The 26780-nt window shown below is 40.8% G+C and overlaps 1 protein-coding gene across 12 annotated transcripts in view; it reads right to left on the bottom strand.

Moving 5' to 3' along the window:
* LOC146544324 (uncharacterized) overlaps nt 1-26780 on the bottom strand; it is a 175328-nt gene that overhangs the window by 83747 nt on the left and 64801 nt on the right. For all 12 annotated transcript variants that reach the window (XM_085225366.1, XM_085225370.1, XM_085225367.1 and 9 more), the window contains exon 3: nt 26081-26133. In XM_085225366.1, the coding sequence (XP_085081492.1) occupies nt 26081-26130 (50 nt within the window). In that variant the 5' untranslated portion in view covers nt 26131-26133. The remainder of the gene's footprint in view (nt 1-26080; nt 26134-26780) is intronic.

Below are 26780 nucleotides of genomic sequence, written 5' to 3' on the forward strand. Positions count from 1 at the left end.
CATTGATCACAGCAGTATTTTCATTGAGCAGAAAGGATGCTACTGCTTCTCTAGTACCCAGTGGTTTATGTCTGGAATACAAAAATTCTGGAATACGAGGGGAGCAGAAAGCCTGGGACAGATGGAGGGCAGGTGAGCAGTGGGTTCTGGCTTTACAAGAGGATGATAAATGACAGCAGCGTTAGGAACAAAACCAAACATCCTTCATGCTGTCAGAGCAATGAAGCCAGGACATAACAAGAAGTGGGCACAGGGATTATGGCTGTTTTCCAGGGAAGCACACAACTATCTCTGAGTCAACAGACCAACTCATCTTCCCTCAGTTCCTGCAGAAGAGGACAGTGAATAAAGGGGAAGCTGTTTCTTTCCACTTAGTTCAGAACTTCAGCTACTCCACAGCATACTGAATTCAATAGGCAGGGCCACACCAGTGCAGAATAACTGTAAGAGGATGCAGACTGAAGAGCATTAGATGATCATGGGCTTCTCACTACCCTAGTAGTTGCCATGGAGCTCTGTAGGGACACAGAAAAGGGCACTGGGGCCTTAACACAGAAAGGAGTCCTGAAGATGATAGCCACAGCATCCAATACAGTTCATGGCCTCACCTCATCTTCAAAGGAGGAGGTCACCAGGACAATAGCAATAGCTGCTGGAGGCAGGGACACAAAAGCAATCACCTCCATCAGGCTTGGTGAGGAGTAGGCTCAATGAATCATCATTCTGCTCAGTGCAGCTGCCTTCCTGCCTTTGTTGTCAACCAAAACTTGACAGTGACAAAAAGATTAACTAACAGGACAGAATCAAGAATGGGACAGGGAGGAGCTGCTTATGCCTGGGTTTGCTTTTACCAGCTCCCTCTCACCTCCTTCTATGTTCATAGCTGGTCCTATTCTCACATTGAGTCAAACAGAAAAAAAATCATACTTAGGGACTACACACATGTAGGCAAGTTGGACTTTCAAGCACTAGCAGTCTGATGGATCATTTCTCCCAGTGTTAGGTGGTGCTGGAGAGTCAGTGCTGCTAAACTCAGTTTCCTTTAATAGAACAGTAAAATACTTAGCAGTTCTTCCCCTGACATCCACATCTCATCTTCCTCCACTCATGGCAAGTGATGCAGATAGCTGTCACTGTTCTTAGACTGCAAGTGGGAAAACTGAGACAATGTAAGGAAAGTGACCTTCCAGAGTCAAATACAGCAAGGATTCAAACAGAGGCTTTCATGAGTCTCCAATCTCTGCACTGTTTACAACCTTCTTGTTTTGCAGATGCTCTTAATCAAGACAAGCTAAGACTTTCATCAACCCACCTACATGCCCCTAGACTGTCCATGAACTAGACATCTGCTCTATCTAACTGAAGACAATTCTGTTAGGCCTCAGGAAAAGCAAGAAGGCCCTGCAATACCAGCTTGGCCTTATCTTCAGTTTGTGGCTCTGAGGACTGCTGGCTGCTTTCCCTTCACAAGTGTCTAGAGACACAAAAACTTAAGCAATACGAATTGCTTTGCTGATGACACCCTATGCTCAAGAACCTCAGCAAATGGAAGAAGTGTGAGTATTCTGAGGAGAAATCCTTCGGAGATAGACAGGAACCAGATATATCATGTGACAAAACGCAACAAAAAATGCAACTTCAGTCTGGAAGAATGCAATAGAAAGGAACATACAAATTAACAGACCTGGTAGAAGTAAGCATGGCCACAGAATCCTGAAATCATTCACTGGACTTGTTACAAGTAGCTTCGTGAGCAGTACAGTGAACGAATCCTACCTTCCAACTGACTGCTGTGTGCTGAATTTACTGTGCTCTGAACTTCAGTGAGAGTTTTTCCTGCAAATAGGATACTCATGCACCCCTTCTAAAGGACTACCTACTGTTCCTTTAAAAAGGGATGAAGAAATGGAACCTAGCACACATACTGAAAAGTCTGTGCAAGGAACTTACTGGGACCTTGCATATTTAAGAATTCTGAATCTCTTTCAGTTTAGTCATTTGAAATAACAGATGCAAAAAGAGATTCTCCCACATATATGGGAAATGAGTGAAAAACAATAGACAGATAGACAGTCACAGAAACGTAGTGTGATCACTTAAGCCTTGTTTTGTTTGGAAATGAAACTTCAAGGAATCTTCTTAGATCTGCTGGAAACAGAAAGTTTACCAGCAAATTGGTGGGTCTTTGAATTATGGGAAGATTTGTGTTATGAGAAGGAGATAAAGGAAGACAATGACACTGAAAAAAAAGGCAGCACTACTTCTTTGGCACCAAGAATGATCCAACTCAGAATTATTCTTTTCAGATGATAAGGGTGGAGCTTGGAAACAGCAAGACTCACAGCAGGATGAACTGGAAAAACAGTAAATTGAAAAGGAACAGTTTCCCAGAGTTCTATGCCATTTGTCTGGGGGTTCTGAAGGAAATCAAGAATAGAGCAGCCTTGCTGCTAACACAAAGCAAATTACAGCAATAGAATTCACTGCTCTTAAGAGTGACTTCCAGTCACCTACCCAACTTTTACAGCATGGTACAATGGCTGAAGTCCCTTGAATTAGTGAGGGCAAAACCAGGGACATCCAAACAGAAGAACCTCTTCAGCACACCTTTGCATTTCCATACTGTTGGTTACATAATTATTTTTCTAGCCACACCTGACTAGTTATTCCAAATAGGCATTAAGAAGATTGAAGAAACCTCCTCTGCAGAAATCTGAAGTTTTGAAATGCTTTTTCTTCTTGATTGGTTTGGCCCTCTCTTTCTTCACACACTAGTTGATTTTCTACATCTTGCATAGCCTGTTCTTGCCTCCACCCATGGACATGCTTCCTCCTCAAGTCAAAGTGAGTGATTCAAGCCCCATGCCTGATTTGGAAAGCCATCAAAGTGTCACTGCCCTAATACTGACATTAGTTCACACACTGATAAGCTTAGCAAACACCTGAACTGGAGAAGGGGATGCAAGAGAGGACTTGGAGAATTAGATACTGTTCATGCTGGAGGAAGAGGTAACCCACTGGGACCTCTCTACGGCCAAACACTGAGATCCTCTAGCACCTGCCTACCTCTTAATCCAGTCCTGGACCATTCTTGTCATACGAAATGAGTTTTTAAAATGCATATTTAATTTCATAGAATTTATATGCCACTGAGGAGAAATTCACACCCTCCCTCCAAATGAAAGAAGCAAGAAATAAAATCCTGTCCTTCATTTAACCTTTTACATGCACTACCTCAGCTGGGATAGAATTCATTGGGAAAGGATTTATTGTAACTTTGTTTCTAAATCACAAGTTAGCAGTGCCCATGCAGACCAATTACAGCCTCCAGAAGTGTGCAGCAGTGCAGCATAGCCTAGTGACCCTTTTATCACTCAGTTGATTCCCAGGACTCCTAGAAATCCCAACATATAATGCTCAGCTTAGACCATTTGTCTGAGTTCTGTGGAGCACCACAGTTTATGTAGCTTTCATGGGTTGTGTCTCTTTGTTCAGACACTGAAGACCTTTATCTTGTTGCACAGAACCTTATCATCAATATGCCAATGAGCAAAGAACTGGGTTACAATTCCAGCTGTATGCAAGGTCCTCAATGCAAGGTAGCCTGCAGCACTGCACGTCTCTAACAAGTGTTGTTCCTACAGGAGGTGCTGTGTACCCTACAGGGGCACATACAGGGTTAACATTCTTGAATTCCTGCCCAGAGACAAATGGTTTGTGTTGAGGAACTGCTGCTGGGAAGGAAGAAAAAAAAAAAAAGGCCCTTTTTTATTATTCCGAGGTGCATTTTAATTTGCACAAGCGACATTGTGTCTGTGATGGATTACATGAAGAGAAACATTACAGCCCAGCAAGCTCGGCAAGGAAAAAAAATAAGGGAGATATGGGAAGGATTAAAAACAATCTATTGCAATGCAGAATTCTGATAAGGGGTCCATGATGCTTTCAGAGCAGGAGCAGGTGGAGCTCAGTGTACTGAAAAAGAGAAGGGACTTGGCCGAGGGTGAGGGCAGGGCGGACGCACAGATTGAAGGAGACTTCCTGGTCAAACAGTCCCATTTCTTCCTGCTACTAGCACAGGAGCTCTTTCACGAAAGATCATGTTCCATCTTAAAACTCATCCTATTTATTTTCACTTGGAAGGATGTTCCAGAATCTCACTTCTCTGATGCTTAGAAACCTTCATTTAATTTCCAGACTAATTTATTCTCAGACAGTTTATACCCATTTGTTCTTGTGCCAACATTGTCCTTAAGCTTAAATAGCTGTTCTCTCTCTTGAGGGTTTTTGTGGTTTGATGTATTTATAGACAGAAATCACAGCCCCTCTTCCCTCATTTTGCCTGACTGAACTACCACAGCTCTTAAATCTTGTAAAACAGGCTTCCCGTATCACTGGTCACCTTAGTACCTTTCAGCGCTCTGTTCCAGATCCTGCGTGTCCTTTTGGGATACTGGTGGCTGGAATTGTGTGTGCCATTTCAGGAGTAGTTGTAACAGGCTCTTGGGCAATTGCACAGTAGTTCCTCTGTCCAGTGGGAGCATCTCAACAGTTAAAATTTGTCCCAGCTTCAGTTTTTCCATCAGCACCATACTGATCATTTGGCCAATGTCATTAATGGTTAGGACAAATCAGTCCTGGAAAAGCCTTCTTTCAGCACTACCTGCTGCTGTCCCCACTTCAGTCACCCTTGTGATTCCTCCACTAATCACCATAACACACCTTATTAAATGATTTTCTGAATTCAACATAAACAAACTCTATTCAGTTATCAAAGCTAACTACCTCATTGCTTTTTATCCCATTTCCTGTACAGATCCTTTTACTTTAGGAATAAAAACTAATGTACAAGCTAGAGAAAAATCTCCACTGCCTGCTAATGGTTTATGGCACACAGGTAATTCTGTCCCCTTGTCTGGGGGAGAAATGGTGATATGTAGTAGTCTCCTTATTACAGTTTTATAATTTCTTACTCATTATATGGAGTCTTAGCAGCATTACCAGACTCTTTGTACTCCTCCATCTTTTTCAATTTCACCTGTCCTATTTCTGAGCTACTACGAAAAAGCATTTCTCCAGTGATACCAGTGCCTGGAATTAAAGAAGATAGATTTCCATCACTTAGGGATGGAGGTATTTAATAACAACATAAATGTACCTTGGTAGGTGGCCTGAGAAATGCCCTAGCACAGCAGGAAATACTCAAGAAAACAAGCTGAATTAGGCAGCTCCTTGGTAAACCAAAACACCACATTTTTGTATTGTGAATCACAGAGTGCATTTGAAGTGACCACAATAAAGATTTGAGTTATATGATGCATCTTATTATAAAAACCCAGACACATCCATATGAAAAATGAAGAAACCCCTCTCAGGACATCCTCATTAATAAGCACATAAATAGAGCCAGGCTAGTCCAAAATCTAAGCTCCAGTTCAGAGTGGTACTGAGCACCTGGAAACACCAGTAACTTCCCCTGGAAGCTACACAGGCTCAAGATAATTTCCCAGCTGAAGCTGAAAGCCTATTCTGATGAACCCTGGAGTCTCTTCCTGCAGAAGAAAGAGATGGGCCCTTTAAGGTCAGTGCAGCTGGACTCTGATAAACAATATGAATTGTTTCTGTTGAAAACATTTGGCCATCAATGCCTGTATGTATATACATACATACTGCAATATAAATGCTTATCTGTTTTTATTGCGCTTCCATACATGAAATGATTGCTAAAACTTTCTGAGAAACTGTGAGTACTCAAAGCCTAATGACTCCAGCTCTAGCACACTCAGATTTTATAAGGCTGCCATCACCTGTTGTGAATACAAACTCACCCAGGCTCCAGAAAATCATGCAGCGTTCTAATTTCTTGTGCCCTGTTACTAAGAAAGGCTCTGCTGTTTAAATCCTGTCTAGCCCCAGGTAATGCTACAGGCACAACACAACTGTTCTCTTGCCTCCCTGCCTGTGTGCTCCAAGAAATCAACTTAGACCTATTTCGTTGTCAATGGAGGAACAGCATCCTGTATCCTTCTTTGTGGTTCTGCTGCCTCAATAGAACTAAAGTAGAAGATCCCATTCTTCTTTTTTTAAAAAATTTCAGAGTCAGTAAGGTTAACTTAACATAACTGGTAACAAGAAGGTTCTAACATTTTCAAAGATAGACTTTAAAAACGTATTTTCCTTCCCCCCCGCCCATGATCTGGGACATCCTACTCCTTCCTATTAATAAAGAGTTGACTGACCACTTTTCAGAGCAGAGCTGAACGCTGTCACTCTAAGGCTCTAGAAAGGTCAGTGTTAAGCCTGTGTCATGTCACTGAAGAAATGACAGAGTGAACTTCCAGTGAATGCTAAGTGAAAAAAATTAATAAAACAGAAACTACTACCTCCAAAATTCATGTGTCTCCCTGTACCTTGCTGTCCTTCTGTCTAAGCTGTTTGTAATCAAATGTTTTGCTGCATGCGTGAGGGGACCACGTCCTTCCTTGTAACATATGTAAACTTTCTCTTTAGTGGGGAGTCAAATGTGTTCCTTTAAATAAATTTACCACAAATAAAACATACAGTACTATTTGGCAAACTAAATGTCGACGAATTAGTAATTGGCAAATAGAGACTAAATACAATAGATGAGCGCTCAATGCTTTAGGCTCTTCAAATATTAAGTCCATTTCCTCACTAATGTTAGTGTCAGGAAAAAACAACACATCTAAAATAGGCACCAGAGACTTCTTGTAGGCAGCCATTCTGAAATACAGCCATTTCCCTCTTTCCCAGAGCACCTAAATCCTGTCAGCTCCTTTCTCTTTTAAGCGAGGTTTATGCAAGCAAGCAGCAAGGCCTAATTGGTACCTTGATGCAATGGACGCATAAGGGGATGGGTTAAATAGCTCTGTGATAACTTTCCTCACAGATATTTATTTTCAAGACACACTGGATGTAGCAGGAAACATTAGCGCAGCCCGGAGATCTCTTGATAGAATAAGGGTCCTTTCTCACAGTGATTGTACTGCAAACATCCAGTTGTCCAAGGTCCATCTATGGAATGAACAGGCAGTTCTTTGCCCTGTTCTGGTATCACTCAGCTGGGTCAGGAGGGGCAAGTCTTCTCTCCTGACTCCTGAAAAAATACCTTCTCAAGCAAAGTGACAGTTCTGAGAACAGGCAGCAAAGAAAAGCGTTGACAGCCATTACTCCCGTCACACTTCCTCTGCAGCAAAAGCCTCAAGTATATCCCTTTACCACATTCAGTTTGGGTGTCAAAAAAATCATTCTGCTCCAAATCCAATGGTTTTCTACCACTGAAGCTCTTCAATTTGCTCTTGCTCCCTGCTGTCAGAGTCAGTATTGTTTTAAAGTGGAGAGATAGATGGCTAGCATCACACGGAAGTCTAGGAGGTAATACAGAGAACACAGAGAGATCTTGCTTCTCATCTTGTATGCGTTGAGCCCTGGGCATGTACACTATGGGCAACTAGCTAACAGATTTAAAAGAGGGTGAGATGGGATGGGAGGCAAGGCTGACAAGCCCATAAGTCTCTCTACTGTGCACCCTTACCTGACTATGGAAGGTTTCAGGCTACTCAACATAATTGCCTGCTTCTTCTTAGAGCCTGCATGTTTACTTTTTTCTGTGATACCATATTGGTGTTTGCCCAGAAAAACATAAGCTGCCCTATGGAAAAGGTAATTTTTGGCAGTCAAGTCCTGAAAATGATGAAAAAATTCCTTTAAAGTCCTTTCTTTATCAAAATATATATTGTCATGAAACAGTGGAACTGTCAGAGCATCTAAAATGTAAGTTCAAAAAAGATTCAAGGCAATCTGAGGTCACTGCTTCTTTCTCTATATTAAAACTGCAGTGAAAATAGTAGGGATTTCTAGGGAAAACTCTGAACATTACATCACTCACACAGGGATTTTCAAGAAATGAGACAGCAGAGCAAAGTTTTGGATCTGTCATTTCAGTGTTCAATATATGCCAGGTCCTTGGGAGGAGGCAGCTGGAAGATTAATCTACTATCCAACCACAGTTTTAAAATTATGTTCAAAAAATACAGCTCAAGAGTCAAGAATCTTTACCTAAAGGTGACCACCACCCCAGTGGTGTATTAGATGCTAACCCAGTGCTCAAATGACTCGGTACAGGGTGAATGTCAGTTACCCTGTAAGTCATGAAACAATTTAGGGGCTAATCCCATGGGTAACAGAAGACTTTGATAAGGTTCAGTCAAATGCTTTGCATTATTAAAAAGCAGCGTCCAGTTACAACTACTAAAGAACTCTCGAGTTACTTTTAGAGATTATACACAAAATTTTGATTGGGACAATGCTTACGTGTTCATGTACTATACTCCTGCAAAAATGAGCTCACAGTATCACTGGTCATCAGGGTGATGTGGAGCAGCATTAGTGATTACAGAGTTACACAGTTAATGCCAGCAACCATTCTTTGCATGATAGGGCAGAGGGAGTGCATATGAACCACATGGAATGGCTGAGGAATGGCATGCTTTATTGAAAGACGCTTGTGATTCTTCCTGGTCAGAAAATACCACTAAGGGTTTTAAAGAATGAGAATAAAGAGAGAAAATAAGACCAAAGAGGGAAAATAAGAACAAAGATTTCCCCTGCTCTTTCCCCCAGAAAGATACACATGAATTTACATGTTACCTTTCCCAATCATGTTTTGCTGCAAACACCTTATTTCAAGAAGCTGCACTGTAAAATTAACTAGTTTTGTTTTTCTGTGAATACATAATGGCTACTGCCTCTTAGATGGAGATGGCTATACCTATTGCAGAGTGTGCCAGCTATCTCTTCACTCATGGGTTCTGGCACCAGCCGATTTCTCTGTGTGATTTATCACTTGATAATCCATCTGCTCCATCTATTATCCTGCACAAAAATCAGTCCTGGACAGACGTTTTCTCTGCAGCATACCACGCAGAGCTGTCACTTCGCCTGTCCTGTTCTCAGCAGAGCAAGGGAATTTTGTCTTTGTGGATTCAATAAGCTTCTTGGCAATTTGGTAGAATACCTCAATGGTGAAAATAACAGGTCTGTGCACATCAGGTTAAATGTTTAAGCGCTTCTCTTTGCTTGTGGTGGCTTCCAGCGTAGGGTTTTATAAGTTTTTATAAGTTTTATGTAAGTTAGTTCTCATGAATCATAAGCTACCTGAACATCAGTTAATGAACCCTCCAAAAATGACCTTCCTGAATCAAACAAATCTGTTGCCTCCATGCCAAACTGATAAATATGACATATGTTGGCTTCAAATACTCCAAATGTAGCTGGTAGAAACAAGCAATAAGCAATAATTTATGTTGTGAAACAACATATTTGAGCAAAATAATGCTTTATTGCATACCAGTTCTTTGATGTTTGAAATTTGTTTCTAGGACTTTTAGGTATGCAGTGCATGTACAGACCCATCCAGCATCTAAAATAGCACACCAGACTTGCAGTGCCGTACATAAGAAATATCAGTGTGTTATTTTGTGTGTTAAAAAAATATAACAATAAATTCAACTAATTCTCCTGAAGATAACATTTGCTTATTAGTACAAGTTTGGTTTAAGATGATTTCATGTATGGAATCACTGAAGTCAACAAAAATTTCTTGTGTGGACCTGGTTTAAATTATCACGTTTGGGGCCCAGGTCAGTGCCTGTTGTATTTGTAGACACCTAGCTGGGAACTGCTGTAATGTAAATATTAACATTGGTGAAGTATATGCAGAAAAATAACACACTGCAATAGAAATTAATATTCTCCTGCCTACAGCTGTGCAGCTCACAGAATATCTCTAGTCCATAAAAAGCTCTATGTACAGTAAAGAAAAAGAGAAAAAAAGAAAAATATATTTTCCTTCAAACTCAACAAAGAGCAACTCATCCTTTTAAGAACAAGTCTTTCACCTTTGATACAGCTGTACTGAATCTAGAATTTGTCATGTGCTTAGGGAGAAGACCCACAGATTCAAAGAGGGTTCAGATTGGGGAAAATAATTAATTTCTATTCCTCTCCTTCAATTTTGTCAACCTCACAGAGGGAGGTGCCAGAAAACATTACTGCCCTCTCTTTCTTCAAATTAAAAAGAAAAAAAAATAGATGAGGAAGGAAAGGGAAAACAAAGATACAGAAAGAAACTGGCAAGGGGAGGAGTAGGAACAGGGAGCTGAGAAGCAAGAAGGAAAAAGCATTTGTAAAATTAAAAGGCAGGGCCGCATCAGATTGTGTCGGGCAGGGAAAAGCGTGTCGTAGGCAGGAGTAATTGGTAATCGGAGCAGAAGTGAAGAAGGGGATGATTTATGGGAGCATGGAGACAGGGGTGGAATAATTTTTGGAGCAGAACGGGGAACTTACTGAACGCCTGAAACTCAGCTACTTATCCACTCGTTCTCGTGATAAATTAGCTCTTGTTTAAAGTAACTGGAGCTCCATTTTTCATTCTGATTACTACACTTGATATCTCTCTCTCTCCTTCTGTTTCTCTCTGACCACTGCCCCTTAGCAGGTTTTCTGAGCTGAAGCAATGGGTTTATGGAAACTCTTCACCCTTCCATTACACTGTTCCCCCCTGCCTTCCAATTACTGTAGGGTTAACTCTTTAAGTTGCTGTGTGTTTCTCTCAGCAGCTTAAACTCTTTCTCAAGGTTGACCTGGGAGCATATGGAACATGGTCCTCAAATTACGCTATGATGCAGATGCATGTGTGCCTGTGTGTGTGTGTGTCGGATGCTTGCATGAATACGAATCATCCACAGTGGTATGCCATGGCTTTCAGCATTTGTGTGTGTACTTGGCACACCTTTGGAAAGCAGTAGTGGATCTGGCACACAGGCAATTACTAGGAATAATTTATTTCATAGTGCTTTTCAAACCACTCCTACTCTCTTAGGTGAGACACAACAGGTAAGACTGAAACAAGTGGCAGAAAAAAAGTTGACATACAGAGACTGTAAGGAAGACTGGATGACAGACAGACAGACTCATCTAAAACACTTTCAAGAATTAATGGTAAGGTAAATAAATAATAATAAATATGAAGTTGACACCAGAATCAGTTATTTTCCTAAAAGCATTAACACACTGAAGTGGATTACAAGAAGAGATTTTGAAGGAGGAAGTGCTTCTGCCAGTCAGTTCATGGAAGACAAAAGACAAAGTAAAAAGGGTACCAGAGAAGAAAGATCTACAAGGGTTCTGCTACCTTTTCCTGTAAGAGACATGAAGAGCATAATGCTGAGAATACTCAAATATAGCATACAAGAACAGACAAGTCAGGAACTAGCTTATAATTGGCTTTACTCTAGAACTAGGTCATAAAAAGAACAAGAGGTTATTCACTGAAATTTATAAATTACAAAGTAATTTTACCACACACAAATAATTATCAGGTGCAATTTTCACCTCTACTGTTATTAATGCCAGGAACTCGACTCAATTGAAAAAGATCAAGCTGATGCACAGACAGAGGTATCTAAACCTACGATGCTTGATGTGCTTGTCATCAACTCAGCCCCTACACAAGACACCCATTTCTACATGTGCAGGCTCAGCAAATGAGGCACCACAATCCAGCCAACCATTCCTTAACTGTCCCTTGCCTGAGGTCCTTGCACCTTCCCAATGCGTTTTGTGTCAGTCATAGCAAAAGACAAAGTATCAGACTTGCAAAGGACATCAGCTCTGACATAGCACTACAGCATATGACTTGCCATATGGGGCAACACTGCTTGCCCCATGTGTTTATGCTCAGTGCACACGCTATCATGCATGACAGTCCATAACACTGGTTAAACAGCACATTCAATTCTAGCTCTTCTGAAGGAGCCGTTTTCTGACAAGTGTTGTCTATCTGGACTGTTTCCACTGTCTGCCCTGGGACACATCCTGCTCTGCCAACTTGAATACATTCTCCCAGGTGCACTTCAGATAAAACACACCGAGCACATTCATAAGTGAGCTAATTCTAGTAGAGCTAGTGTTAACTTAGCTAGGGGTTGTCTTATATTTAGACAGCCAGCAGGTAGCATAACGACATATCATCATCTTTGTGCCAGAAAAGATAAATATTATAGATAAGTACATTTCCAAATAAGAAAATGCATCTCAGCAAAACATATTCATACGACTGTCTCTCAATACAAACCTTCTTTCTTATGCCTTTCAATGCCAATTCTTTAAACATAAGAACTCCTTGAATGTGGAGATCATATCTCCACAGCTCTTATTTAAACTGCTATAGAACAGAGTTTACATGAACAATTTGATAGTGCTAAAATCACGCTATTATCTATGTTACTGTGAGATATATTCTTTGAATAAGTAATTACAGATTGAGTTATAAGGTGTTTAGGAGAAAAGTCAAGGTAAATCAAAAATCAGAAAAAAAAAAAACTATGAATGTTGTCACTACCCAAACCAGCAGGTGGGCAGGTTGCTTGGAAACAATGCCTTGAAGTCAGTCTAAGAATCCAGGCCTCCTGAACACATATTTACAAATACATAGTCTGATCTGATTCTCACAAAACTCACCAGAAAGGTATCTCTGGAACACAAGCAGGACTGCCAGGTATTACTACCATTAGTATTTCATCAGTGCTGTCTACACAGCTACATTGCACAGGCAGAGACTACAGACCAAGACCTGGAGTAAAAAGAAGCTGCAAGAGATGCAACAGGCAAGGACAAGTTGTACCATAAAAGGGTAAAGATAATGAACGTACAATTTCTTTGTGGTGCATATACTGCACATCCTCTAACCTTGAAGAGATCCCAAGGGGTTTTGGAAAGGGGATAAGGGTGGTTCATAGTTGTTAATACATTTTTATTATATATTTTATTATATTAAGTAAAGGGCAAACTGATCACTATGAACAGACAAGGACAGGGAGATTAGCCTTACTATAATGATGGGCAGTTTCTTACTTGGAGTTCAGACAGCTAATCTACCCATCATGTTTCAGACAACGCTCACTTGTCTGTACATGGAACCCCGGTCCCATTTCTCCTCATGCCTTTGATAGCAAGCAGCTAGATTTTCAGAGATTTAGAAAACCAAAATGCATGAAGCAAATAAAGACAACGAAAGTTTTGCTTTTATACCCAGCAATTCTGATGCAGGAGCACCTGGTATAATCTCAGACAGCAAGAGTTACACCTGAGAATCCAAACCCTTTATGATTTTTTTTTTTTTTTTTCCAATTGCACTTCAACTTTGAGGCAAAGAAGTAGAAATCTGTATTTTCAATGAAAGATTTCTCTAAGCTGTGGAACACAAAATGAAACTGATTTAAATAAATAATAATAATAATTAAGAAGGGGATTTCTCAGAGTTACCTGAGAAGAATTACCTTGGAATTGTATCACATAATAAAAGACAAAAAAAAAAGTGAAACAAAATGTTTGCTCCTGAAAGTCCAGCACAGAGCATTAGTCCAAGAGAACTGAGTTGGTGGATTTCAAAGAACAGTATTCTTATTTTCCCCTGCTTTGCTAAGTACTGATGCACAGGAGCTTCTGTTTTATATCAAAGAATGAGAGCTATCTATCCAGCAGCTTTCACAAGCTTTGGAATACTTCAAGTAGAAAAGCATAAAGATGGTATATTAAAAGTTTCTCTGGGGAGGCCAGTTTGTTGCAGAAACACCAGACATTAACTTTAGATCCTTTACAACAACCCATATGAGGACAAGTAGGAAAATAAAGTTTATTTTTTTTCAAACGCCAGAGACGACCCATTGTATTTACTCTTGGATCCCATTTGACAGACTTGGCATTTAAGATACGGCACTTGAAAACACAGGAAGGATAAACACAGAAGCTTCACTGTATGGAAAATTTCAAAAGTAATGGGCTACAACCCTAGTGCAATAAACTTGCACATTTTTTCAAAGAAGTAAGGTAGGTAGGACCTAAATTAGCCATATAGCTCAAATCCAATCTGCATGAAATTGGGCACACGTGGAGTTTTACACTTGCATCCAGAGCAGCTTGGGTTTTGTAAAACAAACACACATTTTTACACGCAGAGCTTGCTATAGGCCATATGGAGGGAATGATTTCTTTGTTAGACTATAATATTCTCGCTTGTAATTATTTTCTAAATGCCCATTGTCATTGTGTCTTACAGCATCTGTTCCTTTCTTCCAGAACCACCTGACTTATCACAATGCTAAAAGTAGTTATGGACAAATCAGCAGTAGCCTAGCATAAAATGGTGCGCTAGTTACCTCTGGCATCTAACTGCCTTATTATTGCCTTAGCTCCATCCAAGTCAAAAGACTGCAGGATTAAGGTCTGAGGGTCTTTCGCACTTCAGCCTTCCTGATGAGACTGTCAGCAGGGAAACTTCCCAGTGCGACTATCAGCTATTTTCTCTGCATCATGAATGTAACACCAGTTCAGCTGGGACAATAACTTGCAGTACCTGGTCAAGAGGTAGTAGTGGCTGGGTGCATTACTGTAAGGCATATAGTGCAAACTAAAGGACTACTTGATCCACGGCAAATCAACTGAACAACTATTATTTAAAATATCTCAGTGCATCTGATAATCTAACCCAAAGGTCCACATTCAGTACCTATCTCCGTCAGTGACCAAGACTATCAGGATGTAAATATAACAGTCCCTCATGTGGTGGCAAACACTTCCTCTTTACCCTAGGAGCTCAGATGAGCAAGCAAGTGCTACCTTTGTTGCTATCCCCTTTTAGTTTCTGTCCTGCAAGCCAGCTAGATTCCAGTAGCACATACTGTACTCCATAGAAAGAAACAGCTGATATATTCAGAGTTTGTCAAAATATCCTTACTTTACAAAGAAAAAAAACATTTCTTTTTTGGACAGAATCAAAATTCCTTATCTCTGCTTTCTAGTTCTCTCAATAGTTAGAGAAGTCTTTAATGCTCTGCAGACAGTGAAAATTTCTCCCCATTTGTCTTCAGTGCCAAGCCAATGGAGAAGAACTTCAGTGGAAACTTTTTTGAACAAGATCTAAAGTTTTTAGAGGTTCTTCCATTTCAGTGAGCCTTCTAAACCATACCGGAATTCAAATAACCTATCTGATTAATCTGTAGAAAACCACAGGTAGAAGGGAGAGGAAGATGGAAAGAAGAATCCTAAGATACAATGGATACATTTATTTTTTTAAGAACTATCGTTGCTCTATTCTATGCCCCCTCCCCTGGCAAAGGTGAACTGCATATCTTTAGTTAATAATTAACTTGTCATGAGTTCCATCAATATCCCATCATCTAAGTGACAGAGGGAAGGGAGGCGATGGGGGAGGTGATCAGCACGATGTGCCAGCTCTGCCCGCAGCCTGCGATCTCGTCTCGGCCATAATAAATAGGATGAAATGCGCTCCTGATAAATGCTCATGTCATGGAGAGATTTTACCTTCACTCAGAAACAATGTAATATCTCAGCTATTACCCAAAATAATTTATCAATGTGTAATAGCTTTGTGCAGAGCTCAGATAGGAGGGGAGCAGCGCTGCCTGAGATGGATGGATCCTACCTTCTGCTTTTAATTTTTAATGCTCGTAGGCAGCTTCACATTAAAGGCCAGGTGTCATATATAGACTTAATGTAAGAATGGAGTTCATGAATTCTAATCAGGAGAATCTCCCTCTCTTCTCTTGCTTTAGTCACTTCTCTTTTTTTTATTTATCAATTTTCCTCTCTATATTCCCATTTTCTTTACCTCTCTCTTTTGGTTCATTTCTTCCCTTGTTTTTCTTCTATATTTTAATCTTTCTCTGTATTTGGGTAGTTCTTTGCCACTTTGTGTCCAAAAGCTGTCCCATAACTTAAGAACAAGACAGAAGAAATGATCTACATCTGCCTTGGTCCTGGTGTCATCATTTTCACCTAGAAGAACAAATTCAATGCTCATACTGAGCTAGAATACCAGCATTTCATATCCAGGCAAAAACAAACAAACATCACCACATTAACAATCAAGAGTATAAAAATCCAAATGGTGACTTCATGTTGGAATTACGTTACTGAAAAGAACCTGGCTGTTAGGCACCAGTGGAGAAGCCTCATCCCATATCCCAGGCAAATCCAATACTCCTGCCAAGAAACATATTTCTTTCATTTGCAAAAAGACAGTACTGGGATGTGTGGATCCAGTAAATGCCATATCCCAAAGCCTCCTTTTCCAAAGATCTCTAGTCTCTTTATAGCCATGTCAGCAATATCAACATCCACCTCTTCACATTCAACATAATGCATGAAAAAACAGTTGGTGCTCATCTCTTCTGGGTCTGCATGAGAGAGATCTATTAACGGACTTTCGTAGCAGTACATAAAATCTTCAGTACAGACAACTGGACTACGTCAGGAAGTTTTATCATTAAGAATACATCATTAGATATGCCATTATTGTATCAATACACTAATTCAAAAGTATGACGCACTGTCTGGGTGAGACATACCTGAAAGCAACAGCAATGAATGACAGCATTTAGTTCTGCACAAAGAATGGAGTGGTAGGAAGGAAGGGGGGAGCACCACTTGCTGGTCAGAGTGTGCAATTATGGGAGATAAAAAGGCAATTCATACAAGGAGCAGACATGAAGATCAAGAGGCAGAGAGTGCAAAAAAATAACTGTTAGGACAATGGGTTTTGTTTGCACTCCAGTGTGAAGTACGATACAATGCAGGAGCACACCAAAGCAACACTGCCTAAAGCAGGAGCACTACTGCAGCTGCAAACCTTTTTACAATCACTTCCAAGTTAGGAAGACACCAGTGCTGAGGGGCTTGATTTCCTGCTTTCTTTTGAGGTAAGTAACATACTCTGCCCTATTTGTTGATTGACAATGCAGGGAATGTGGAATCAACAACTCTTAAGATTTTCTTTAAAATAAAAGATCTCTCTCATGCCTAAAAAGAATAGCAGAAAAAGGCTCTGCTGATGCTGCTCCCAGTGACCATTTTAGTAAATAAACAGAGTGTACCTGCCTCTCAGGGTTTGCATTTATTCCTAAGTGGTCCTTAACATCTTAACATCTTCCTCAGCCTATCAGAAAAAGAATTCACTAAAAGACTATAGGAAACTTTCCTTTCTTGTTTCCTATCTCCTGCAAAGATTGCTCTGAGAACATTTATCTGCTTTCGTCTTATTCCTTCTCAACACTGCATGTCACACAGTTCTGGACGGCAAATCTGTATCAGCTAAAGTAAGCAGCATGCCCAAAAACTCAATGGCTTTATTTTGCATCTCACTAGGTGGCTGATCTCCCTCAAAGGAAGGGAAGGGCTGGCATCCCACTCAGATAAATCCACTCTGCACACTAAGAATCTGTCTCAAAAAATATGTTAAAAACAAATTTTAATAAAATGTGATTGTACATTTGAGAAAATAAAAGGCTTTCCTTTGTATTCAGTTTTATGGATGTTAGATTATTAGATTAAGAGACGACAAATCTTTGAACATCAGAGTGGAAAAAGAGTGAGAACCTGAAATTGTGTTGGTAGGGCCTGCTATGGTACTTCAGGGTACAGTGCTATTTGCAGGCAGAAGCTCTGGAAACTTCAGGCTGTCTGTGAAGATCTCTGATTTTCCTATAACACTTTGCTTATTTATTTCTTATAATCTTCCGCATGCTTGGGCCTCACTAAGCAGCTCCTCTCTGCATGTGTGTAACTGTAGTTCTGCAAAGACAAGATACTGGCATCCTCTGGTATAGCTGCTCTTGTGCCACTTGGATACTCTCTGTGATACACACTTATCTCAACAAATAAGGAAGAGAGGTGTCGTTTAGAGACAGGCAGAAAGATAGCCTTACCTTTCCTGAATACCACTTACTTAGTGGCTCTGGCCTAGCTCCAAGCCAGAAGAGTAGCATGCCCTTGTCTGTGTTGAATGAAATCCCACCACTGTCTGCCAAATAGCCTCAGGCAGACAGAGACTCCACCAACCAAACTAAGAGCTCTAAACTCATTCACTCATGGTCCAAGATTCTTCTTAACCCTGGGGGGTTCTGGTAGAGAAAAAAGAAAAATGTCCCCCAGGTAACAATCTCTTGCATCACACAGCCTGAGCCTAATAAAGGTCTATTGCTGTCTCATTCCATTGCTAACACTGTGACTCTAACTGCAGTGTACTACAAATTAATTCATTCCTTCAGGCCTTGCTGTTCAGTAACGGGCTGTCACAGCAATCTCCCAAGGAGCTAATTGAGAGTTGTGATCCGTGCAGTATTTCCATTAGTGCTGTAATGACAGGCAGCCAGACACACACACACACACACTGCACAGGTTCTTCTGTCCCCACAAAGGGAAGCAGATAAGCCAGAGCCATCTCAAGTATTAAGCAGGAGATGGAAGAGATTTCCGTGATTCAGACTGAGGTCACCCAAACTATGCTTGAATGAGAGTGATTTGCTGGGAGCTCAAAATATGCTCTTAATTCACACAAGTGGAGTAAAACCTCTGACATCTCCCTCTTCCATACAGTGGTCCTATTCCCAGAGACAACAAATCCCAGCAAGTCATCTCTATTTGACAGGACCTCCCCATTGCACGGTGGGACCTGCAGTCTCCATACAGATATTTCCTTAATGAAGTTGTAGTTGTGTCTAGCACTACAGAAGCACTAAAAAGAAGCAGCTAGCAATATCAGAGATTCTTACTGGTTCCGCTTAGCAAGCTGTAGAGGTGTTAACATGGGAATAAGTTATTTGATCATTTACAGTCTGGTTCAGCCAGGAACCTGCATAGCTGAGGCATGAAGCCTATTTACAGTCCTAGTCTCTTTTTCATTTGTTCTTCCTTTCATTCCTAGCTTCCATAGGATTAGCAAGAAAGATATTAAACACAGCACCTCCTTTAACTGTGCCACCTGCTGGTAAACAGTCATCTGAAAGGACTTGTTTCATGTCCTACCTGGATGAACTACATCCTCGCAGTTCTCTGGTCTCAGTGAGCACCTGAAAGCTGCTCCAGTCCTATGGAGCTCTATGTCCTTCTTGTGTTAGTCCAGTTCTGGGGACCCCATGTGTGGAAACCCCCTCCAGGTGGAGTCTCACAAGAGTAGAGAGGCAGAATCACCTCCCTTGATTTGCTGGTCACACTTCTCTTGATGCAACCCAGGATACGGTTGGCCTTCTGGGCTGCAAGCACACATTGCTGGCTCATATTGAGTCTTCCATCCATCAACACCCTCATATCCATCTCCTCAATGCTGCTCTCAAGCCATTCCCTGCCCAACCTGTATCCATGCTTGGGATTGCCGTGACCCAGGAACAGGGCCTTGCACTTGGCCTTCTTGAACTTTATGAGGTTGGCATGGGCCCACCTCTCAAGCCTGTCCAGGTCCCTCTGGATGTCATCCCTTCCCTCCAGCGTGGCAACTGCACCACTTGCTTGATATCATCTGCAAACTTGCTGAGGATGCAACTCAATCCCACTGTTTACATAGCCTAAAAAGATGTTAAATAATACCAGTCCCAGCACTGATCCCTTAGGAGTGCCACTTGTCATTGATGTCCACTAGGACATAACCATTGATCATAACTCTGAGTTACCATTCAGCCAATTTCTTATTCAGTGAGTGGTCCATCCATCAAATCCATTTTTCTCCAATTTAGTGACCAGGATGTCATACAAAACAGTGTCAAACACTTTGCACAAGTCCAGGTAGATGACATCAGTTGCTCTTGCTTTATCCACTGACAAAGTAACTCCATCATAAAAGGCCCCAATTTTGTCAGGCATGGCTCACCCTTGGTGAAGCCACATTGCTTACCACCAATCACCTCATCTTTATTTTCTGTGTGCTTTAGTAGGGCCTTCAGGAGGATCTGCTCCATGATTGTGCCAAGCACAGAGGTGAGACTGACTGGCCTGTAGTTCCCTGGAACTTCTTTTTTTCCCTTCTTGAAAATGGGGGTTATGTTTCCCCTTTCCCAATAAGTGGAAAAACATAGTTCCAGGTTTCCAACAGCAGTTTTCTAGCAAGGGAATGAGAGCTACAAGTTCTTCACAGCTTTTCAGAAAGCATGATATGCTGGTCTGACTATCATTGCAGTCTGGCTTAATAAATATACCTAGGGAAGATACCTATTCAAGGTCTACAAACAGCCTTAAGGGCTCAGATAGAGGATTAAGTTACTGAGGCTTAAGAAGTCATGGCATATAATCTTAGCTTGGTAATTGAACACATGCATGCTCCTGGCATGCGATAAATGCAAGGTCATTTGACTTAACCTAGGAGAAGACAGCATTAAGTGGAATTACCTCATGCCTCCTGCAGGCTAGTTGTGCACACGATTCTGTTAGCACAGGTCAGTAGACACAGAGCAATTTGTTCAGCTGTGCTAAATGTTACTGTATGTACAAACCCTAATTCTGCCCAAATGTGACATGACAGGAAAAAAATCTTTTAAAAGAAGTCAGATGAATTTGATAAGGGAAACAAAAACAAATTCAAAATCATTCACAACCACGAAGAGACCAGGGAAGATGGGTTAAAGTAGAATTTTCTGAGATATTCATGTAGTCCTGGTGTTCATGTCTATAATTGTAATTTTCCTGTCTATAATTATGATTTTCCATTGGACATACTGGCAAAAGAAAAAAAAAATCTCAGACGGACACAGCAGAAGGCAAGGGATGAGAGGTATCCGCCTCTCCTGCACGCAACCAAACTGAAAGTTCCTAGTACACCAAGAATAGTCCCCACCAACACTCCTTACAGTTTTCTGGAAAAGGACAAGAGGGTGTCATGGAGTTAAGTTCCTGAAGTCCAGAGGTGGACAGGATCCTTGAGAAATCCACACAGTCTGTTAATGCAATTGCATGCAACTTTGTTTCAGGCATCATTCAGGGCGTGTGCAAGGAATATGCCTAAGTGGGCAAAAAGCCATCTCTGTTATTGATGTTGGGAAAGTTATGCCATAAATGGAAAAGGTCTTGAGTTATGACCAATAACTTTATTGTTACAGAAATTCAACGTGCCACAGCAGAAAATAGTACAGGTCTCAGGAGAGCAGATTACAAAAGGGAGCACTGAGGAGAAAGGCAATTGAGGAGCCCATTATGGTTTCACCAAACTAAGCTCTTCCACCAGCATGCCCTGAACATCTGCTAGCACTGCCCCAGGAACAAATGTAAAAGCTTTGTCCTGAATCTAGCCATGCTCCTGGTTTATACGCTCCTCCCCAGTGTCATCAGATTTCATACTGACTCATTTGATTTCTGGCACTATTTACTTTTTAACACACAGTATGTTTCCTGTCAGTGGTTTTGATCAGATTTTACAGCTGTTTGGCTTTAAATAAAATACCTGTTCCACTTAGTTTTATTTTAAACTACTCAGCAGGCAGCTCCACACCACAAGGCTTTTTGCTTACTACCCCTAAGGTGGGGTGGGGGAAAGAACTGAAAATAGTAAAAGAGCAAGAACTTGTCCATTGAGGAAAGGACAGTTTAATAAGAAAGAAAAGATGATTATAAGGATAATAATAATAAAGAGGTCCACAATGCAATTGCTCACCAACCAGCCAACCAATGCCCAGCCTGTCGACCTTGGTTTTGTTGTTCAGTGTGATGCCATATGGTATGGAATGCTACTCTTTGCCCAGTTTGGGTAAGCTGTCCTGACTGTGTTCCCTCCCAGCTTATGCGACCCTAATCTCCTTCCTGGTAGGGCAGTGCAAGAAACAGAAAAGACCTTAATGTAAGCACTACTCTGAAACAACTAAAACACAGGTATGTTATCAACACTATTTTCACCCTAAAACCATATCAGCTACTGTGAAGAAAAGTTTATCCCAGAGAAACGCAGAACTGTTCTCATTCTGGAAGTATGCCACATTCTCTCCTCTACTGCAAGCACTACAGCCTCCTAAAACAACATCCATTTTGACCAGTGCTATAGCTATGTCGGACGAGGCTACAATCAACATTAGAATATTATCTCTGGCAATGGCCTAGAGCACATACTGAAAGAGGATTAGAAAGAGAGCATTAAGAGAAAGAGGGTGTCCTTGGGGCACTGGCCTAATGCATCCAGAGATCTAATCATAGCGACCCAAAACATCTTTCCAGTTTGTACTATAAAACACAGCACAGTTTGGGTCATCTCTTACTCCCTGCCTTTGCCCTGGGTGTTAGTTCACATTTTTTTAATGCTATGGAATCCACTGCTACAATAATTCTTCCCTTTTTAATTATTAACCTATAAATAGACTAGACTGTCTATTCCAGCTTCTAGTAATCTGCCTGACCTAAGAATCTTCCTTTCCTTGATTTTGGAGTTAGCAAGTATCTTTGCCACCTTCCTTCCCTGTGATTTTAGCGAGCTGTAATTTTGTGAAGAATGTGAACACATTCACAAAATTTTATAATGCAAACTTGGTAATATCATCAGAACTGTACTGAGTGGGAAAATATGACGCTGGTAGAAACTCTGTCCACTAAGCTATATTACTGCTGCTACATTTAGTAGCCAGTCAGACTGCCACCAGCATACAGCTTTCTTAGCTGAAGAAACACCTACCAACTACAGAAATTCACTTGGCAATCTAGTCTAGGTATCTATTTTGTTTGTTCTGACCTTGTATACAAATAACATCCATTCATGCAAGCCAGAAGAACTCCATAGCAGGTCTAATATTAATATATTCAGCCTGAATAAACTGTTTGGTGGGATCTGGTGAATTGAGACAGCATTAAAACAAAAATAATAATATACTATTGCTTAGTACTTAGACCACACTTTACATGTATTAGTACTGCAAAAAAACATTACTTGATTAACCAATTAATCAAGAAGCACCAAAATTAGCTATATTAACTAATTAATTAGTCAAGTAGCTATTAAAAGCCTGACTGAAAGGATATCAATTGCTGCTAGAAGAAACAATACAGTCGCAATGTTATGTTGCAAAGTCAGAAATAATAGTTCACAGATCTATGTAGATGTGCAAGTGCATGGATTTGAGGTACATGCTAAAGGTTTGTGGTATGGGAAACTAGAAAAGAGCTTGAAAATACACTGTCCTATATAAGTGCCAGGTCAGGTTGGACGAGGCTCTAGCTATAAACGTCCCTGCTCTTTGCAGGGCAGTTGGTCTACATGACATTTAAATATCCCTTCCAACTTAAATGATTCTATGACAAAGGGTTATTAAAAAGTGAACCTCTTTCAAATACAAAAGATCAAGCTGTGGCTGAAATCATGCCTTGCAAGAAATACTCACTCTGAAGAAAAGCTAGGGAAAATTAAGAGAAAACATACTCTTTCCATATTTATAGTCTCTAGCACCAGAAGTTGCATGCATTATGGGTTCTCAGAGATGTACTGAGATATGAACTACACTGAGTAATTTCCAATTAATTAACTTTGATGGGAAAATGTGAATGACTTGCTCAGTATATGCTGCTCACTCTATGATCACGACACAATTCAGCGTTTGCAAGAGTTTTCTGTTAGCCTGTACTCTGTTAACCTTCAGAAGCGGGGAGACCAAGATCTGCACCCAAATGGAATAAAATGGAAGAAACAGAAACAATTTTCCCATTTCCAAGTGCTTGGGATATGAATCCCCTGAGAGCAAGTGAGCTGGAGATCCACTTTCTCGTTACTTCTTGCTAGCATGGCAATTTCTTTACAACCCAAGCTGCTTTCCAAGCTATACACTCTACAGAGCAAAACTGCAGCTAATTTCAGTAACTTCTCTGATCTTTCATATCATGGATTTCTTCACCCCACTTTGACAACAACTCCAAGCAGTAGCAGAGTTCCAGCTGCTATTCGTACACAAATCATTATAAAGCAACAGCAAAGTACAAGTTAAAACAGCTGCACTGATAACTGCCAACAGGTCTTCTGCAAAGGTCCTGTAAGAACCTTGGGGTTCATCATTCAGAATCCTCCATCTCTCAACTGAATTGCTATAGCAGCACTTCTGGTACAGAAAGGATGCCGAGACTGGACCTGCTTTACCTAGTGATTCCAGAACATGAAATAAGAAAATTATTAAGGCTGGAAAAGACCTCTAAGATCATCTAGTTAGACCGTCAACCCACCATCACTATGGCCACTAAAGCATGTCCTTCAGTGGCACATCTACACGTTTCTTGAACCTCCAGGAACAGTGACTCCACCACTTCCCTAGGCAGCCTGGTTCAATACCTGACCACTCTTGGAGAAGAAATTTTTCCTATTACTCAACCTAAACCACCCATGGCACAATTTGAGGCAGTTATCTCTCATCCTACTGTGTTATATCATCGTAACATGTCAAGCTATGCCTCTGTGCTGAAGATTAAGATAACTGCAGGCAGCAACACAGGCACTATAGACTGTGTGTAATGTGCAGACTGTCACATGGTCATCACACAGAAAAGTAGAAGGGGATTACCTAATTTTCCTAAGCTGACCTGTGATAAAACAGGTCTTACGTAATGAGATTCTTGACCCACTTCCCCTGCTTTCTTATTCCAGTGTTCACTCCCCTCCCTTAAATTTTATTAATTTTCAATCTTGCTTTGGTAAAAACAGAAAATGAGAGTAGAATATTATATCCTGTAGCATTACAGCACTTGAGAGACGGTCATATCAGCACAGTTGAATTAGGAAGGAGAGGAAGTTCAGACCAGGTATTTGCCCTCTCTCATTAGGCAATCATATGGACAGAAAGAGCTCTTGTCTGAGTGCAGAAAGCTCTCAATTTGCATGGCTCTTGAAGCCAAGTACTAGAGCAGTCTACATTTCATTCATCCTAATTGGCATAAAATAGAGCACATTATGGCAGTCAGTCTCTCCAAGGATAAGCAACATAAATTAGATTATACACACTGGCATGCAAGGCAGCCTGGTCCCAATCCTCACTTCCTATGAACACTGTTTTTAGTGCATGCTGTATTGCAGAAACCATAGATGCTACAGATAACAACCAAGGCTAAATGCCTGGGCTACAGCTTAGTAAAAAAAACGTACAGCATCTGTGACCTAGATGTGATGTAGAACAGAGTTTAACACTTTTTACGAAAAAAAAACAACATTTTTTCTATGTCACTTCCCAAATGGAAAGTGGGGGGGAGAGGGCAGGAGGGAAAGCAATTCTGAAAACCAGAGTCACAAAGTCTTTTTAGTCTAACTGCAGCAAATGCCTGTACAGTATACTGCTGGTGAGGAACTTTCCCCTGCTAATACTGGATTAGTAATTCTCTTTTTCACACTATATGGCTCTGGAATCAACTCTACTGCTCAGGAAAAGCCCAGGCTCCCTGACTGAGATCACTATTTATACTGGATGCCCATTAATTGCATTGCTTGGAATGATTTGCTGTAAGTTTTCCTTTTTTTTTTTTATTCTAGCTGCATTATGTCGTGATCTGATGATTGATTGGGCCCTGTGAGCAATCATGAGCCCAAGCCTATTGCTGCTAGCTTGATAGAGTGTATATCTCTATTTCATATTCAATAATGATGAATGGTCATGGCTTACATTTATATAGCGCCTTTCATCCAGAAAGATCCCAAAGCGCTTTACAAATTGATTTACTGTGCAAACTATGGGGTTTATTCTCCGCTTCATAAGCTCGTATAAATCCCACTGAGTTACTTGCACTTCATCATGGTACTTGGTATTGCCCAAACAAAGCACAAGCACTCTTTATAATACACCTAGGAGAGAGTCAGAAGCACTTACAAAAATATGCAAGTGTTCAGAACCTCAGTTGTCTTACCCCAAAAGCAGAATATTTAGCAGCAAACCATCTGCCTTTGAAAGTGCAACTTTCTGTGCTACTAGCAGGGCTTCCTGCAGTAAAACATTCCTTGCAGAGGTCATCTCCAAGGTCTGTGCCTACCTGCATGTGACTGCACCCTGAGGCAGTAGCTGTTTAAAAGACAGTTCCTTCTTGTTTAACAAACAAACAAACAACCCCACATACTATTAAGGAGAAAGTTGCAATCGGGTAACTACTAGAAGCCACCAAGATAGGCTGCATGGGCTTCAACTAGACTTAAAAGAACGGTAATAGTAATGACCAGATATTTAGCAATAGCATGATGCTCTATACTAATGTTTTGAAAAACGTTACCCACTTGACTTCTCTGTTCAGTTTGGGGTGAGAAGGATGACACACCGTGGCCATCTCCTGCAAGAAGGAAAGTTCTAACTGAATACATGAAAAAACATTTTCACCATAACTCAACAGTGGAACGTGTTATCCAGAGAAACTGTGGAATCTTAACCTCCAAAGGTTTTCAAGTCCCAGCCCAATCAATCCTCTCCTGCACACTACTCTGCCCATCTAGCCTTTTTCCCAACCTCCTTCCTCACTTAATTCCTCTCGTGTCTTATGTTCGGCATGCCATCATGGTTCATGGTCCTCCTTCTGGTTTTGATGCAACTAGGAGTACAGTGAGAATAAGGGTGACGCTCCTAAATCTAGCCTGTAAGATAACAACGACCTTCACACGTTCAGAGAAACAGTGACACCAGATCAAGGCCCACAAACCTGAGGTAAAGCATGGAACCTTATCAGCAGGATAGCAAATAAGTAGCATCATAATGAAGGCAGGTACTCGCTTTTTGCAGAGAGCATTATCAGAATTTAGCTGTCAAACACTAAAAAGTAGCTCATATGAGCTACTGAAAAACAAATCTCAATAACTTGCCTATTTTTGATAATGCAGGGATATCAGGAAAAGTATAGTAATGACTCCTCACCATATTTTAAATCCTTATCTCACTCCTTCCGTACAGTGGAAATAGTTCCTTAGCCAATAACATCAATACTTC

Source organism: Meleagris gallopavo, chromosome 5 (genome assembly GCF_905368555.1).
Source record: "Meleagris gallopavo chromosome 5, MGAL_WU_HG_1.1, whole genome shotgun sequence".
Classification (NCBI taxonomy): domain Eukaryota; kingdom Metazoa; phylum Chordata; class Aves; order Galliformes; family Phasianidae; genus Meleagris; species Meleagris gallopavo.